The 13709-nt window shown below is 51.4% G+C and overlaps 7 protein-coding genes across 7 annotated transcripts; 4 read left to right on the plus strand and 3 right to left on the minus strand.

Annotated features, from left to right (window-relative positions):
* Positions 1 to 598: 598 nt before the first annotated feature.
* On the plus strand, positions 599 to 1592 carry CABS01_07074 (carbon-nitrogen hydrolase; the record flags this gene model as incomplete). The annotated part of the gene is made up of 2 exons (XM_060540438.1): positions 599 to 658; positions 717 to 1592. The coding sequence occupies 2 exons, from the start codon at positions 599 to 601 to the stop codon at positions 1590 to 1592; spliced, it is 936 nt and encodes a 311-aa protein (XP_060403323.1).
* Positions 1593 to 1965: 373 nt separating this feature from the next.
* CABS01_07075 (amino acid permease) lies at positions 1966 to 4042 on the minus strand (the record flags this gene model as incomplete). Its single annotated transcript, XM_060540439.1, has 11 exons — positions 1966 to 2150; positions 2199 to 2244; positions 2297 to 2496; positions 2547 to 2638; positions 2699 to 2941; positions 2996 to 3091; positions 3143 to 3308; positions 3362 to 3517; positions 3569 to 3638; positions 3692 to 3896; positions 3951 to 4042. The coding sequence occupies 11 exons, from the start codon at positions 4040 to 4042 to the stop codon at positions 1966 to 1968; spliced, it is 1551 nt and encodes a 516-aa protein (XP_060403324.1).
* Positions 4043 to 4772: 730 nt separating this feature from the next.
* CABS01_07076 (class II Aldolase and Adducin domain-containing protein) lies at positions 4773 to 5558 on the minus strand (the record flags this gene model as incomplete). Its single annotated transcript, XM_060540440.1, has 1 exon — positions 4773 to 5558. The coding sequence occupies one exon, from the start codon at positions 5556 to 5558 to the stop codon at positions 4773 to 4775; it is 786 nt and encodes a 261-aa protein (XP_060403325.1).
* Positions 5559 to 5929: 371 nt separating this feature from the next.
* On the minus strand, positions 5930 to 6574 carry CABS01_07077 (response regulator receiver protein; the record flags this gene model as incomplete). The annotated part of the gene is made up of 1 exon (XM_060540441.1): positions 5930 to 6574. The coding sequence occupies one exon, from the start codon at positions 6572 to 6574 to the stop codon at positions 5930 to 5932; it is 645 nt and encodes a 214-aa protein (XP_060403326.1).
* A 402-nt stretch (positions 6575 to 6976) lies between these two features.
* On the plus strand, positions 6977 to 7318 carry CABS01_07078 (uncharacterized protein; the record flags this gene model as incomplete). Its single annotated transcript, XM_060540442.1, has 1 exon — positions 6977 to 7318. One exon carries the CDS (start codon positions 6977 to 6979, stop codon positions 7316 to 7318), a length of 342 nt encoding a protein of 113 aa, XP_060403327.1.
* Positions 7319 to 8137: 819 nt separating this feature from the next.
* Positions 8138 to 10477, plus strand: CABS01_07079 (AMP-binding enzyme; the record flags this gene model as incomplete). Its single annotated transcript, XM_060540443.1, has 9 exons — positions 8138 to 8147; positions 8253 to 8378; positions 8431 to 8941; positions 8990 to 9056; positions 9108 to 9164; positions 9220 to 9267; positions 9316 to 9929; positions 9983 to 10180; positions 10234 to 10477. The coding sequence occupies 9 exons, from the start codon at positions 8138 to 8140 to the stop codon at positions 10475 to 10477; spliced, it is 1875 nt and encodes a 624-aa protein (XP_060403328.1).
* Positions 10478 to 11079: 602 nt separating this feature from the next.
* On the plus strand, positions 11080 to 12633 carry CABS01_07080 (glycosyltransferase family 71; the record flags this gene model as incomplete). The annotated part of the gene is made up of 1 exon (XM_060540444.1): positions 11080 to 12633. The coding sequence occupies one exon, from the start codon at positions 11080 to 11082 to the stop codon at positions 12631 to 12633; it is 1554 nt and encodes a 517-aa protein (XP_060403329.1).
* Between the last annotated feature and the right edge of the window lie 1076 nt (positions 12634 to 13709).

Below are 13709 nucleotides of genomic sequence, written 5' to 3' on the forward strand. Positions count from 1 at the left end.
GACTTCGTCGCATTTCAACTGGTGTGGAGCGTGTTAGGAGTTAACATAACGAATGGTACACAATGTTGGTCTCTTACCCGTTTTGACTTGCATACTGCGCACCCATTTCGGGATCTGGTGATGGTCTTCGATGACTGCATCGGGTTGTTGGACAAGGAATAACACGTCACATTCAAATGAGATCCAAATGAGAACGAGACGATAGTTCAATGTGGTGAGGCAACCCCAGAATCCTTCAAACTTGCAATTCTTGAGCAGCAAGCTTTCCATGTGCCTGAGAAGCGATGTCTCAGTGGGTGAAATGACTCGCGTCCGGATGCGGGGAGCGTATCGGCAGCGGAGTGCTCGGAGGTAGCATGACCCCAGCGAAGATGAACGCATGCCCCCATCCACTAAACCAAATCAGGTCCCTCGAGGCGAAGGAAAATGATGCTGTAATGGGTAATCGTCGGTGAGGAGACTTCGGAGCCAGTCTTTTCTCTTAGATATTCAAAGTTTGTTTGATAAGACTTAACGGAATCACTAAGCTGCGCTGAAGCTCTATCAAATCCCCGTGCTATCATTTCTGATCCTACTACTCCGTACCTAGCTCTCCAACATGGCGGCCGTCTTGGGGAATCAGTCATTCAAAGTCGCATTGGTACAAACAAGCCCAAAGGTGAGCCCACTATCGACGTCACTTTAGCACGAACCATCACCAACCCTCATCTTTGCAGGTTCTGGATGCCGAGCACAACTTTGCTCATGCTTCCAAACAAATTCGCCTGGCTGCAACTCAAGGAGCATCACTGGCGGTTCTCCCAGAATATCATATGACAGGATGGGTACCAGATGAACCCTCATTCGCGCTAAGCTATGAGGAAGCTCAAAATTTCCAACGGCGATACCAGCAACTCGCAGCCGAAGTGCACATCAACATCTGCGCCGGCACAATCGTCTACCGAGCACCAGACGAAGATCCCAACTCCAAGCCAACTCTTCTCAATACATCTTACTTCATCGACCATGATGGACAACTCTTAGGCGCTTATACCAAGACCAACCTCTGGATCCCCGAACGCGATCATCTGACTTCAAGCATCGACTACGCGCACAAGATGCAAGTCGACGAGGGTACGCCAAAGCCTCATCAAGTCTTCGATACTCCCTTGGGTCCCGTCGGCATTCTAGTCTGCTGGGATTTGGCCTTCCCGGAAGCATTCCGACAGCTTGTCTTGGCCGGTGCAAAGATCATCATCATGCCCTCGTACTGGACTCTATCGGACATGAGCAAGGAAGGTTTGGAGTATAACGCGTCTTGCGAGAAGATGTTTGTGGAGTCCACGCTTACCACGAGGGCTTTTGAGAATACTGCTGCCATCATCTACTGCAATGCGGGAGGACCTTCGGAGCAGGGCTATTTTGGTTGCAGCCAAGTTGCATTGCCCATCGTCGGCAAGGTTCCTGGGAGCTTCACGGATGGTGAGGACGGGATGCGGGTGGTGGATGTGGATATGCGAGTTGTCGAGATTGCTGAGCGGAACTATCAGATTCGACAGGATTTGGGGCGCATCGATTGGCATTATGGCTATGCGAAAGGGGCCAAGTTGTAAACTCAGAAAGAGAAGAATACCTATCGATGTCTAATGTCACGATAATACCACCCAGATGAGATGCAATGAGTGTTTAGATCTAGGCTCGCTTTTGCCCCTGTTTGTTTGTTTTTTGCTTACCCGCTGCTAATGACACTTCAAACAGCCTACAAGACATTCCAATAGGGTCAGTTCTTTCAGCATAAGGAAGGTACGAGTCAGGAGACGAGAGACAAAACATATCGTGGCGGTTTGAGTTTCCAAAGGAGCACATCAAACCGTGTTCCTCCCGGGCTATTGCACTGGTTTCGGACGACTGGAGAGCTCTCTGAACACAAGAGCATCGGATTCATCGTATAATTTAATCCGTTCAGATTAGAGGCTATTTACAAAATCACAGCTTGTCATGTGGTAGGGCGGCTATCCCTTTTGCAGATTCCTGATCTTCGATAGGATTCGCAGTCGGTAACTCCTCCCCAAGGATCAGCTCAAACTTGGGACCGTTGTAGGTCTTCCTCTTGATAAACCAGAGTGCAACCGCGTAAACAATGAAAACTCCAATGACAGCTGTCACGTAGTCTGGGTGTGTTAGATACGTAAATAACCCGCTGGTAGATGGGGACTTACTCATAGTGGAAATATCGATCGGAATTGCTGGTGGAAAACAGAAGAACTACGAGATACGTGAGCGTTTCTTCTCCATTACCCCACACATCTTTACTCACGATAGATGTGACGATGACGAAAAGCACCGACGTCCAGTTCGTGAGGTAGCCCATGAAGCCTCCGCCCAGGGAGAATACTGGCGGATTATCCGTCACGAGTTTCCGGCCCCTGATTAGCAGAATCATGACTGGCATCGCATAAGAAAGATTCAAGAACACGGTGCAGCTTGCGATGTAGGCATTAAATGCAACCTCAGGGCCTATGAAAAGTTAGTTTCTGCATCTCATGTTTATTGACGGGCAGACGAACCAAGATAGAGAAGACCAAACAGAATGTTGAAAATGGCCTGCACGACTATTGCACGTACAGGGACGTTCAGCTTAGGGTGGAGGCGCGAGAGACTTCAAAAGACCAGGTAAGTAAGATGGGCTAAAATGGTGATAGCTTCAGGCTGTACGTACTACTTCGAGAATGGAGTTCCGTTATCTCGAGCCATAGACCAGACCAAGCGACTGCCCGACGTCACGCAGCCGTTCGCGCCATTAACGAAACAGAGGGCGACTGCGACGCTTAGAACAGTGGCAGCTGCTCTGCTCTTCGTTGCTTGCAAAATCATCTCCGTCAGAGGACTCTGCGTAGGCGAGGAAAGCAAGACGTCAATGTCGACGGCGCAGAAGAGCATAACGAGGATGAAAGCAATTCCCCTGCGTGTATTGTCACGTTAAATGTACTATTTGATGCGATGGAGTTCTACTTACGTCGTACCACCGACGATCACGGCACCGACCATGGCTTGAGGGGCATCTGTGGATGGTCTAGGCATCTCCTCGACCATGTGCGCCACAGCATCAAAACTATCACTGTGTCAGTCATATAACGGTAGGTCTATTTCTGGTGAGATGAACCCAATCAAGCTGAGGGCAGACTGAAGAAGTCCAAGCATCCATGCCGTCCCATCGCTCCAGCCGGTAGTATTGGAAAAATTTGTGAAGACGAATTCAGCGTCTGTCTTGGGAGAGGTTGCGAGTAGCACGATGCTGATCACGACGACGCTGAGCAAGGACCAATACACTTGAGAGGATTAGCAAGCCAATCGGTCAACTTTTGTCCTTTAGAGTACTTACATGCTCCTTCATTCCATCGATTGAGGATTGGGTATGCAAAGATATTCAAGAATACTCCAATGATGGACACAGCGACGAACATCAAGTACGTGCTCCATTGTGTGATCTCGTAGGAGCCGCCAGAAGCTGCGACGGCGGCTGCAGCGAGGAATCGGGCTTCATCCAGAATTAGTGAAGGTCAAGTCGTTGATGTAGGTCAATTCTCACCTCCAAAATACGCAGCGGTAGTGTTGAGCGTGAGCCAGCCAGCGATGTTGACCCATCCAACAAAGAAACTCTGGAGCTCATTAGCACTTGATTTCCAGTCAGGCTGTGAGACGTGGGGTTTACCGTCATCTTCCTCCACTTCTTCGTCGAAAGTGCATAGGCATAGTGATATTGCCCTCCAGCCGTCGGATAGAGCGACGCAAGCTCTCCAACACTTGCACTCAATGCGATGTTGCAGATAACACAGAAGATGAAGCCGTACACAAAGGACACTGATCCACCTGAGGGCATCACTAGACCAATGGACCCAGCGAGAGAGATCCAAGTGCTTTTGAAAATCAGTATTCAGATCTGGGTACGTAACTGCAATTCAAAAACTAACTTGAGAATAGCGAAAGCCATGCCAATCATGGTGATTTTAGAAAATCGCTTCTGCAGGTGGCCATCGTGGCCATCCGCTGATGATGTGGCCATGTCTTCGAGTGGTATGTGACAGCGGAGCTTCAATGGTGTGAATTGGAGGTAACCACCCGGATGTTCTTGACAGAATGCGAACCTCTCATGTCCTCTTATGGTCCTTGAAGGCTGTTTCACTTGTACATCGCAGTGTCGCACCGATGATAACAAGGCAGATGATAAGGAGAGATGCCTTTACGCTTAATAACATGCCAACAAACAGCAACGGGGTTATCCTCTCGGGTAGCTGCGAAGCTGCGAGTAATGACGGTGGTCTATCAACACGCTATCCCCAAAGTGGTAGTCTTAAGCAAAGGAAAAGACGAACCCCATGGCCGGCTGTGGATCGGAGACGCTGCTGTGGAGGTCTATCAGCCGACCACCCCGCATGCGATGATAACGGCCCCGAGCTGCGTCAATGCCGGCACCCATTTCCGCTGCGAACTGTGTACTTGGCTATCGAGGAATGTCATTGTTCCCGGAGAATATTTTCCCTTGATGGGTGCATTTCAGTTGATGAAGCTTCAATATAACCCCTAGAGGTAAAATACACCATCAATTGGGTAGAGCCGCTGCTCCCCGTTACTACCTTATGTTGCTCTGCTGTCCAGGCTCTAAAAGCAAGTGCTTAGAGCAACACATGGTTCACTGTCCTCGATCGTACGGCGCGGATAACGGCCACTATTCAATCCAGCCACATAGATTCAATTTGATTCATTGCTTCATTTTGTCCAAGGTTATGTTTGAGTTAAAGTATTTTCGTGTACACCTTGTTGCATTCAATCTCCTGAACCCACAAGTTCCATGGTCGCATTAATGACCACTGTGTCGTCTTGTCAGAAGCCATACATTCATCTTGGCTCAGGCTCTTCACGCCGCCCGTGACCCCAGTAACGCCTTGAAGCATTAAAGCAGTAGTTTGGATGCTTGCATTCTTCTGCGTATACACTGCTCGCATCACGGCGAGCTCGATGCTACTGGCAACGACTGTGAAACCATGCCCGCGCATCAACGTCACGTTATTGCCATCGTCGAAGTGCTTCGCCAAGTGGGCACCCATATTCTCACTGCGTACAAGTAGGTCATCAACGTCGCTGTTCTCCATGTGGTCTGCGGTATCAAATACCGGTAAACCATTGGCGCCCAGAAACCCGCACATGTGGCTGACGGCCCTCAGCGGAACACCCGATATCGTGTATGGGACCACGGCCTCGGAGTGGCTGTGGACCACCGCGTTAACCTGTGGGTGCCGCTTGTAAACCTCCGAGTGGATTCGCCGCTCCGCAAAGCCCGGAGGCGACTCCGCTTCGAGGGGCTCGGCATCACCAACCCTATAGGCGACAAGATCTCTGATCTCTGACACCTGAGCTGGGGCAACGTTTCGAGACATTACAAAGATGTCAGGGTCTAGAGGGTAGCGGAAAGACAGGTGACCGTAGGCATCAACCACTTGATGGAAGTGGAGAATGTGAGAGCCATCGATGAGTTTGCTGAAAAGCTTCCGAAGGTCGTCGGTGTGAGGCAGAGCAGCCATTGCAACGGGATGTATTTCTTTCCGGGCAATGGCGCAGGAATGTAAAAGGTTTCAAAGCGATATTTGATTTCCCGAAGACGGCTGGATTTGAGAAAGGCTAAGAGTGTCGCGAGTGCCGAGTGCTCATACAGAAGCAGCTGATCGACGGGCCGATAATCGGATTTCAGAAATCTGGCGGGGTACGAGCACCAACTCGATGCGGGGTCGTCGAGGGGGTAGTTTGAGAGTCTGAATGTCTGGCATTTGGCGACCTTTTCGTACATGCACGTAGGATCTTCATGTTAAAAATTGGTTTTGTGTTTGAGTATACCGCGCCGAGTTCGAGGTAGCAGTAGATTTCCTGATAAAACCGATCTTCTCTCGCAGCAACTTTAGTCTTGGAAGGAATCCATTGGTCCTTTCGGAACGAGACCTAGTTCAACCAGAAGCCTCTCTAAACCCTCTGTCCTGAATGGTTTCTGTATCAATGCGTCGAAACCAAGACTGCGAGTTCTATCCATATCTAGCCCCATTGATATGCCAGCAGCCATAACTACAATATAACACGGCTTCAGGCCATTCTCGATTTCGAATGCGCGAATGAGTCTTGTGGCATGCAGACCATCAATGACGGGCATCGAAGGCTGCATCAAGATGCATTGATAGGTCTGGTAGCCTTTCTTGTATGCCTCGAATGCCTCCTGGCCATTACATGCGAAGTCGTACACGCAATTGTGCCCTAATCCGTCCATTTGCCTGGCGATGAACTTTCTCACAACTTGATTGTGTTCGGCTACAAGGATGTTGATTGACGTCGTGTGTGTTGCTGTAATGGGAACGCTAAGTGCCTGAGCTGGGCTTGATAGACCTGATTGCTCTGTGCTCAGCTCTTCCAGTGGACGTGTTCCATTCTCCGACAGGGATTCTGCGCACGAGAATACCATGTCGGCAAAGCATTCATCTACTCTCTTCAGTGGTAAACGAAGGAACGATGGCGGTCGGGTTCGGAAGTGCTGTAGTCGATGACTATAAAGCATTCAAAAATACATTGAAGAAGAAAGATGACGCTGCACATTTTTTTCTTCTCAAACACTAGATTACCTATGTGCTGTGAGGCTTGCTGCCTGCTTGGCTTCTGACTTCTCGCTTACTCAAGGCGCAGCATTTCTAGTCTGCTTATGTGGATGCGGCCACGTTCTCAAGAGCTCTCGCACTGAGGTTTGGCACTAAGATGTAGGATTTGGGGAAAGGGAACATCTATAATACGACGTGTGTCACATATCTTTTTCGCGGTAATTAGATCCATCAACTTGCTACTTTACGTTGTTCTTTAGGCCCTGCGTTGACTTGGCGCCACCGATTCCCACGCAGCACTCCATGTGGGATGTGGTTCCTACGTATAAATCACAACTATCGTGATAGATATCCAAAATATAGCTATGGAAACCGTATGCTCACCGGTCCGTATTGCCGGGCAATGTCAAGACAGGGCCATCATCTTGGACGAGGCGCGCCCGACGCCGACGCCGACGCCGTCAGGGGTACCGTGCAATTATGGGGCCGGTTTACGGGATCGGGTTGAAAATCGTGACAAGAGCCCCGAACGAGTTCTGGTACTCTGTCACCGAGAGGAGGGGACCAGGTTACTTAGCGGCTTCGAACTCAAGTTATTCCTCACGGACTCTTCGGGGTTCGGCTGTTCCGTCTTGCCTCGTTCTCGCAACGTTCCAGAAGCTCTATCCCTGAAGCTCAGACTCGAATCGAGACGCAACTCCCAATGAGACCGCCGTAAACGCGAGGCATGTCCAAACTCTGTTCTACTTACCTTGCCATCTCGCAAGGCAGGGTGCCGGGCCTCTTCGCCTCTTCTGCAGAGTACTCCCTCTCAGTTGAGAAGATTGCCCATGGCTGGGCGCCTCGAATAAATGAACTCTGCTAGAAACAAACCCCGCGGAGCCACTTCCCCGCGTCCCTCTTCTCCAACATTGGGTTTCCGCTAGGGAATGTCTGGTGCTAGTTCAATGACGCCGAGTTCTGGGGTAACGCACTCGGTGGGACTGCGTGACACCCCTAGATCCATTTTCGCTTCGCCTCGCATGAGAAAGCATCTGCCGGCTGTTCGTTTCGGGATTTGGTGGGACAAGGGAGAGAGTCGAGACTGGGGGGAGCTTGGAGCTCGGGTGCTCGGTCAAGCAGCAACAGTGAAGCACGGCAGATCGGTAAAAACCCCAAACGCAACAACCCCAAAACTGGTTCTCCAAGGGCGCCTTTTGTGTTTTCCTATGAAGCCCGACTCCGTGACCTCGGTAAGCTGGCCACCACCTTGGTATTTGGGTTCTCCGACGCTCCCCAAGGATCCAACACCATATCTCGAGCTTGAAGACAGCAAGGAATCATTATCACAACTCCAATCTATTGAAGACTGAGAATACACAACTTTTTTTTAACGAACACATCGTCCTTTGGTCGCAAATACCTAGCCACGTCTCAGTAATCGGGTATTGGTTTCGCTGTGTCCAGCTGCAGCCACTGGAGCCTGAGCGAGTACAGGACAGGCGATTCGGGTAGTTTCCAAACCCAAGGCGAAAGAAATAGCAAGAATGGCACTCGGTAAGAAGACCTTATTCGAGATCCTTGCCCAAGCGATCAGATCCAGATCAATTGGCGGGCATTGGCTACCACAAATGCCATGAATGCGCACTCACCCGATAGCAGTTACGGCCGCCGCGCTGGCTGGCAGCATGGTCTCCAGCATGTACGTAGATGCCAAGTACCACATCTCCAAGGATGTCAAGGCCCTCCGAGGTCGACGGACAGTGACCAAATTTGTCGAAAACTCGAGTAAGGACTGCCGCAGCCTACTTGACGCTCGTGAGATTAACCCAGGATACAGTCAAGAGCAGCCGTGTTTCTCCCTATTATTTCTTCGAAGAAGCGGTCCAAAAGGATCCCTACGGTGAAGCCATCTGGACACGAAGCGGGAGCGTGTCGTGGAAGACGACCTATGACAGGGCGAACCAGTATGCACAGATGTTCTTGTCGCAAGGTGTTCGGCCGGGGGACTTCGTTGCGATTCTCATGCAAAACTCGCCCGACTTTGCATTCGCCTGGGTTGGACTGCTTGCAATTGGTGCGGCGCCCGCCATGATTAACTACAATCTCGTCGGCAAAGCTCTCCTCGGCTGCATCGAGATCAGCACCGCCAAACTCGTAGTCGTCGACGGAAGCCCTGATATCGCGGCCAAGTACAACGACGTTCAGACCGAGTTGGATCTCAAGGGCATCAGAGTCGTCAACATCGGAGAAGAGAGGGAAAGGATATATCAGATGGATCCCATCCGTCCGCGAGACGAGCTTCGGAAGAATCTGACGCCTGCCGATGCAATGGCCATGTTCTATACGAGGTAAGCTCATTGGTGTCGGGGTCTGGCTTCGATATCTGACAATCGCAGTGGAACTACCGGGCTACCCAAGGCCGTAATCATGCCTGCCGCTGCCGCTGGGAGCCTCGCATTATCGGTGAGCATTTGATGCGCACTCTGTCTTCCTCCGGCTTGCTGACCTGCTTAGAACGACATTGGCTTGCATCCGACAAAGAGCGGGAAGGAAAGATGCTACATTTGCATGGTAAGTGAATACGCCTATATTGTGATGAGTGAAGTTTCTAAAAGGATTGATACAGCCGTATTATCACGGGACTGGCGGTATTACTATGATATCCCAGATCTTGGTAAGAACCTCCCGCCCTCTTCAAGTGAATTCTAGCTTATACTTGCAGTCTGGCTCTACAGTCTGCATGGCACCCAAATTCAGTGTCTCAAACTTCTGGGAAGATGTTCGTGACTCCCACGCCACTTGGTTCGTCTACGTTGGCGAGACTCTCCGATACCTCTTAGCCTCGCCTCCCTCGCCGCGCGACAAAGACCACAACATCCACGCTGTTTTCGGCAACGGCTGCCGACCCGACGTATGGAAACGCTTCCAAGAGAGGTTCGGCATCGACACGGTGTGCGAGTTCTATAACAGCACCGAGGGCGCTTTGGGCCTTCGCAACCTCTCTCGAGGAGACTTCTTCGCGAATGCTCTTGGTCACCACGGACTTCTGCTCCGACTCAAGTACAGAAACATGGTGGTACCTGTTGAGATCGATGCGGAAACGGGAAATATCCAGCGAGATCCAAAAACTGGCCTAGCCCTGCGCGCTTCGTATGAAGTCGGTGGCGAGATCTTGGTCGAGCACCCTGGAGAACGAGCGTTTCCGGGCTACTTCAACAACGAGGACGCCACCAACAAGAAGTTCGTCCGCGACATTCTGAAGAAGGGTGATTGCTTCTACCGGACTGGCGACTCTTTGCGGCGCGATAGTGAAGGCAGATGGTTTTTCCTTGATCGGTAAGTGTCAGAAATATCTCATTCGGGCTGCATCTGCTCACCCACATACCCAGTTTAGGTGATACGTACCGTTGGAAAGGCGAGAACGTCTCGACTGCGGAAGTCTCAGAAGTCCTTGGTAGCTACCCAGGTGTCAACGAGGCAGTCGTCTACGGTGTCCAGCTTCCCGGACATGATGGTAAGGCTGGTGCGGCAGCCCTAGACATTGCTGCGGACCAGAAGGGGTCTTTCAACTATGCCGACTTCCTGAGGTGAGTAGACTCGACCTCAAGAGCTTGTATGCGTCAAAACTGATGGTCAACAGTTTCGCCCGATCAAAGCTCCCAAGATATGCCGTGCCGGTTTTCATCCGGCTCCTGAACGAGGGCACAGCAACGCACAACAATAAGCAGAACAAAGTGCCGCTGAAGAATGAGGGCGTGGATCCAAGTAAGATCCAAGGCGGCGATCAATTGTTGTGGATTGAGAAGCACGGGAAAGGAAGCACATATGTCCCATTCACTCAAGATGACTGGAACAACCTCGGTATGGGAAAGGCTAAGCTGTAATTGTTCTAGAGAGACACGTAGATGAAAGGTATGACGAGGAGTCACATGAGCTACAGATTTCCATTGAAAGGCCGGCCATGTTACCTTGCTAGAGATGCCTGTAGGTCTCGGGAGCCTTACTGAAAGCGACTACTTCATGCGACGGGCCCTGCTACCACAAGGTCTTGATACGAATACTATACATCAAGAGCTGGACTCCACGCTCCGGACCGCTCGACCTGCATTCCCGCTCCGGTGCGGGAGATGGCCTGTCGCTCATCAATTACTTATCCAATGAGAAGTATGTGATGTGAAATAGTTTGATTCAAGCTTTGCGACGGCGTCTTCCAGGATGTGACGAACCCCGCACGACGCAATTACGCAGCAAGGCCTTATTGCGCGGGGGAATACCCCTGCTCGGTTCACATGGAGATCAGCAACGAAATGGGGTGGCAGGGACCGAGGCCGGCAAAAGACAAACAAGATGAGGTGAACCATGGGAACTGCTTGATTTGGGTGTCGCGTCCAGGGTCTCCAGTTGATATGAACGGCGAATTCCTTGCGGAAGCTGTTCATTCGGTCCACTATTCTTTCGACTTTGAGGTCCATGGTCCATCGTCAACATGGCCGGCATCAAGAGAACACGCATCATATTTGCGCTGGTCATCACCGTCGTCCTGATCTTGCTGTTCAAAAAGGGCGACTCGAATCCTCAAACACCCCAATGGACACCCAACTCACCACCAGGCGGCTCGCTCATCAACGTCGACATCCCTCCAGATCGCGTCGAGGTGCCCATCATCGACAATAACCTGCAGTTCCAGCCGCCGCCAGTTCAGGCGCATGTGCTTCTCGACGCGCATAAACTCCCGACAGCTGACGACTTCATCCCTCACTTCGCTGCCGTCACCAACATCAAGGGCATCGCCCAGCAAGAGGCTCGCGCATCATGTACCTGGCCAGCGGACATGTACGTCGATTTTCAATTCTCCGACTCTCTGCCATGGGTTATTGAGGACCGACCGGTGCTTGAGATCGAGCTGCGCAGACGCGAATGGCAGGACTTTGTTAAGAGCGGCATGATCCCATACGCACGCGCCAAGGATCGCTTCTCCGGAAGAGGATTGGTCATAGTCGCGGGCAACGCCGACACGGTAATGCGCGTCAAGGTGATCTTGCGTCAGCTGAAGAGGCTCCGGTCGACAATTGCAGTTGAGATTCACTATTGGGACACCGAGATGGACATGGGCGTCATGGCGGATCTCAATGCTCTCTATGAGCCGATATACTACAATGATCTCTCCAAAGAGCACAACATTGTGCATATCAAGAAGGATGGGATCTTCGGGATCAACTACCAGCTGAAGACTGCCGCACTGCTCAATTCGCGTTGGGCTGAGCCTCTGCTGCTCGACTCCGACAACATTCCCATGATCGACCCATCGATTCTCTACGACTCGATGCAGTACACAGAATACCACTCCGTATTCTGGCCCGATATTGCTCGCACGCGGCCTCAGAATCCCGCTTGGGCCATCTTCAACACGCCATGCAAAATGGCCGAGCACGAGCAGGAGAGCGGGCAGCTTCTGGTAGACAAACAGCGTTTCTGGTACCACCTCCAGCTTGCATCGTGGCTCAACAATGAGCAGGGGAAATACTACAATGAGATGTTGCTGGGCGACAAAGACATGTTCCGTTTCGCGTGGCACGCTCTACGGACAACGTTTGGAAAGCCCAAAAAATGGGTCACGAGCGTCGGAACGGAGAATGATGGCTTCTACTGCGGACACTCGTTCGCGCAGCACCACCCCGACGATGGCCGTATCGCCTTTCTTCATGGAGGACTCGTCAAGACTGCTCCTCTCGAAGTCATGAGGTGGAACCGGGACGTCAAGGGCGGATATCTTCGGCATTACAAGAGAGCGCCGAGCGAAGAGAGTCCCGAGGTGAACGTCAACGTCGCCATCAAGTGGGACGGCGCTACTTACATGCCTCAGCATTCTCAGAAGTTCGTTGCGGCCCAGTGCACCGACATGTTTGATGTCCAGGCAAGAGACTTAAATGAGATACTGCCTGGGGTCGAGCAGACGTTTCGCGAAATCGGTGGATACTGGCAGCTGGATCAGGAAGATGCGACGAAGCTGGGCCAGTCTGGGTCTTTACCTGCCAGCTGAAGTCCGAGGCATTCCGGCTTGCCAAACAGAACAAACAGAATCACGAGGAGCCACGCTTGTTTGGTCCCCCTGACGATCCTCGACGGGCCGATGGCTTCCTACCTAGCGCCAGGCGCCAGTGAGAGGAGGGGGGGCCAAAGACACCGAACAGAGGCCAAAGAAGGTTTAGTGCCGTTCCTGCTGTCTTCTCGCGTTCAGAAACGTTCTTCTAACAGGAACAAACAAAAACCAACACGAGGAAGCAGGATGCCACTCGGTCAGCTCGCTCAGACCGAGGTTCGAAGTAGGGCTTGAAGGCTTCGAGCTTATTTTATCAGCTTGTGTCTGACCAGTCAAAGCCGGACCGATGTCAGCAGCCCTCCTCGGACGAGGCGTGTCGGTGTCACACGGGAACGAGGGCATCTTGATTGTCAGAAAAGCTTGGCATGACAAGTCAAAAGAAGAGGCATTCACAAGGCTGAAATGAAGAAAGAAGAGGGTGTTGAGCGATTCGATCATCTTCATAGGATACCATGTTGTTGCCATCAGAACCTGATGACATTGGGGGTGTTTGCGCGTCTAATCTAGTATCGAGCAGTAACTTGCACTCCCACTTCACGTCGACGAGTGTTCGAATCGTACGCACACGACACGCGAGCAGTCTAGCAGGGAGGAAATGTAACGGAAATCCCTGTACTAAAAGATCCTCCCCTATTACGAGTTAGAAATAGCATCTCAATTATTGGACGGTCCAGTTGGTTGGCACGCCATCCGAGCGTTGAAAGTTTCTGAGACAGCATCGGACGACAAGAAACGTCCATCCACACGCAGGAAAACAAGCTCAACGGCGGTCGTATCCAGAATGTTAGGGTCTTCTGGGTCATCCCACCTGATGTTTCAGGGGAACTTAGCCGCCAAGCCGTGCTGTCGTGCGCTAGAAGCAACATTGGATTAGCGTCGGGGTTGTGCAGCATACGGGATGCAACGCTAAAGCAACTCTCTCCTTTGTGGGATTGCGACTCGCGTTATTACCCCTGAATAAGAGTGCCTCTGCTGAGTCTGTTCCAACTTGGTCAGAGTCAGTTACTGGAAGGGGA

Source organism: Colletotrichum abscissum (assembly GCF_030869225.1).
Source record: "Colletotrichum abscissum strain IMI 504890 chromosome Unknown Scaffold_15.1, whole genome shotgun sequence".
Taxonomy (NCBI): Eukaryota; Fungi; Ascomycota; class Sordariomycetes; order Glomerellales; family Glomerellaceae; genus Colletotrichum; species Colletotrichum abscissum.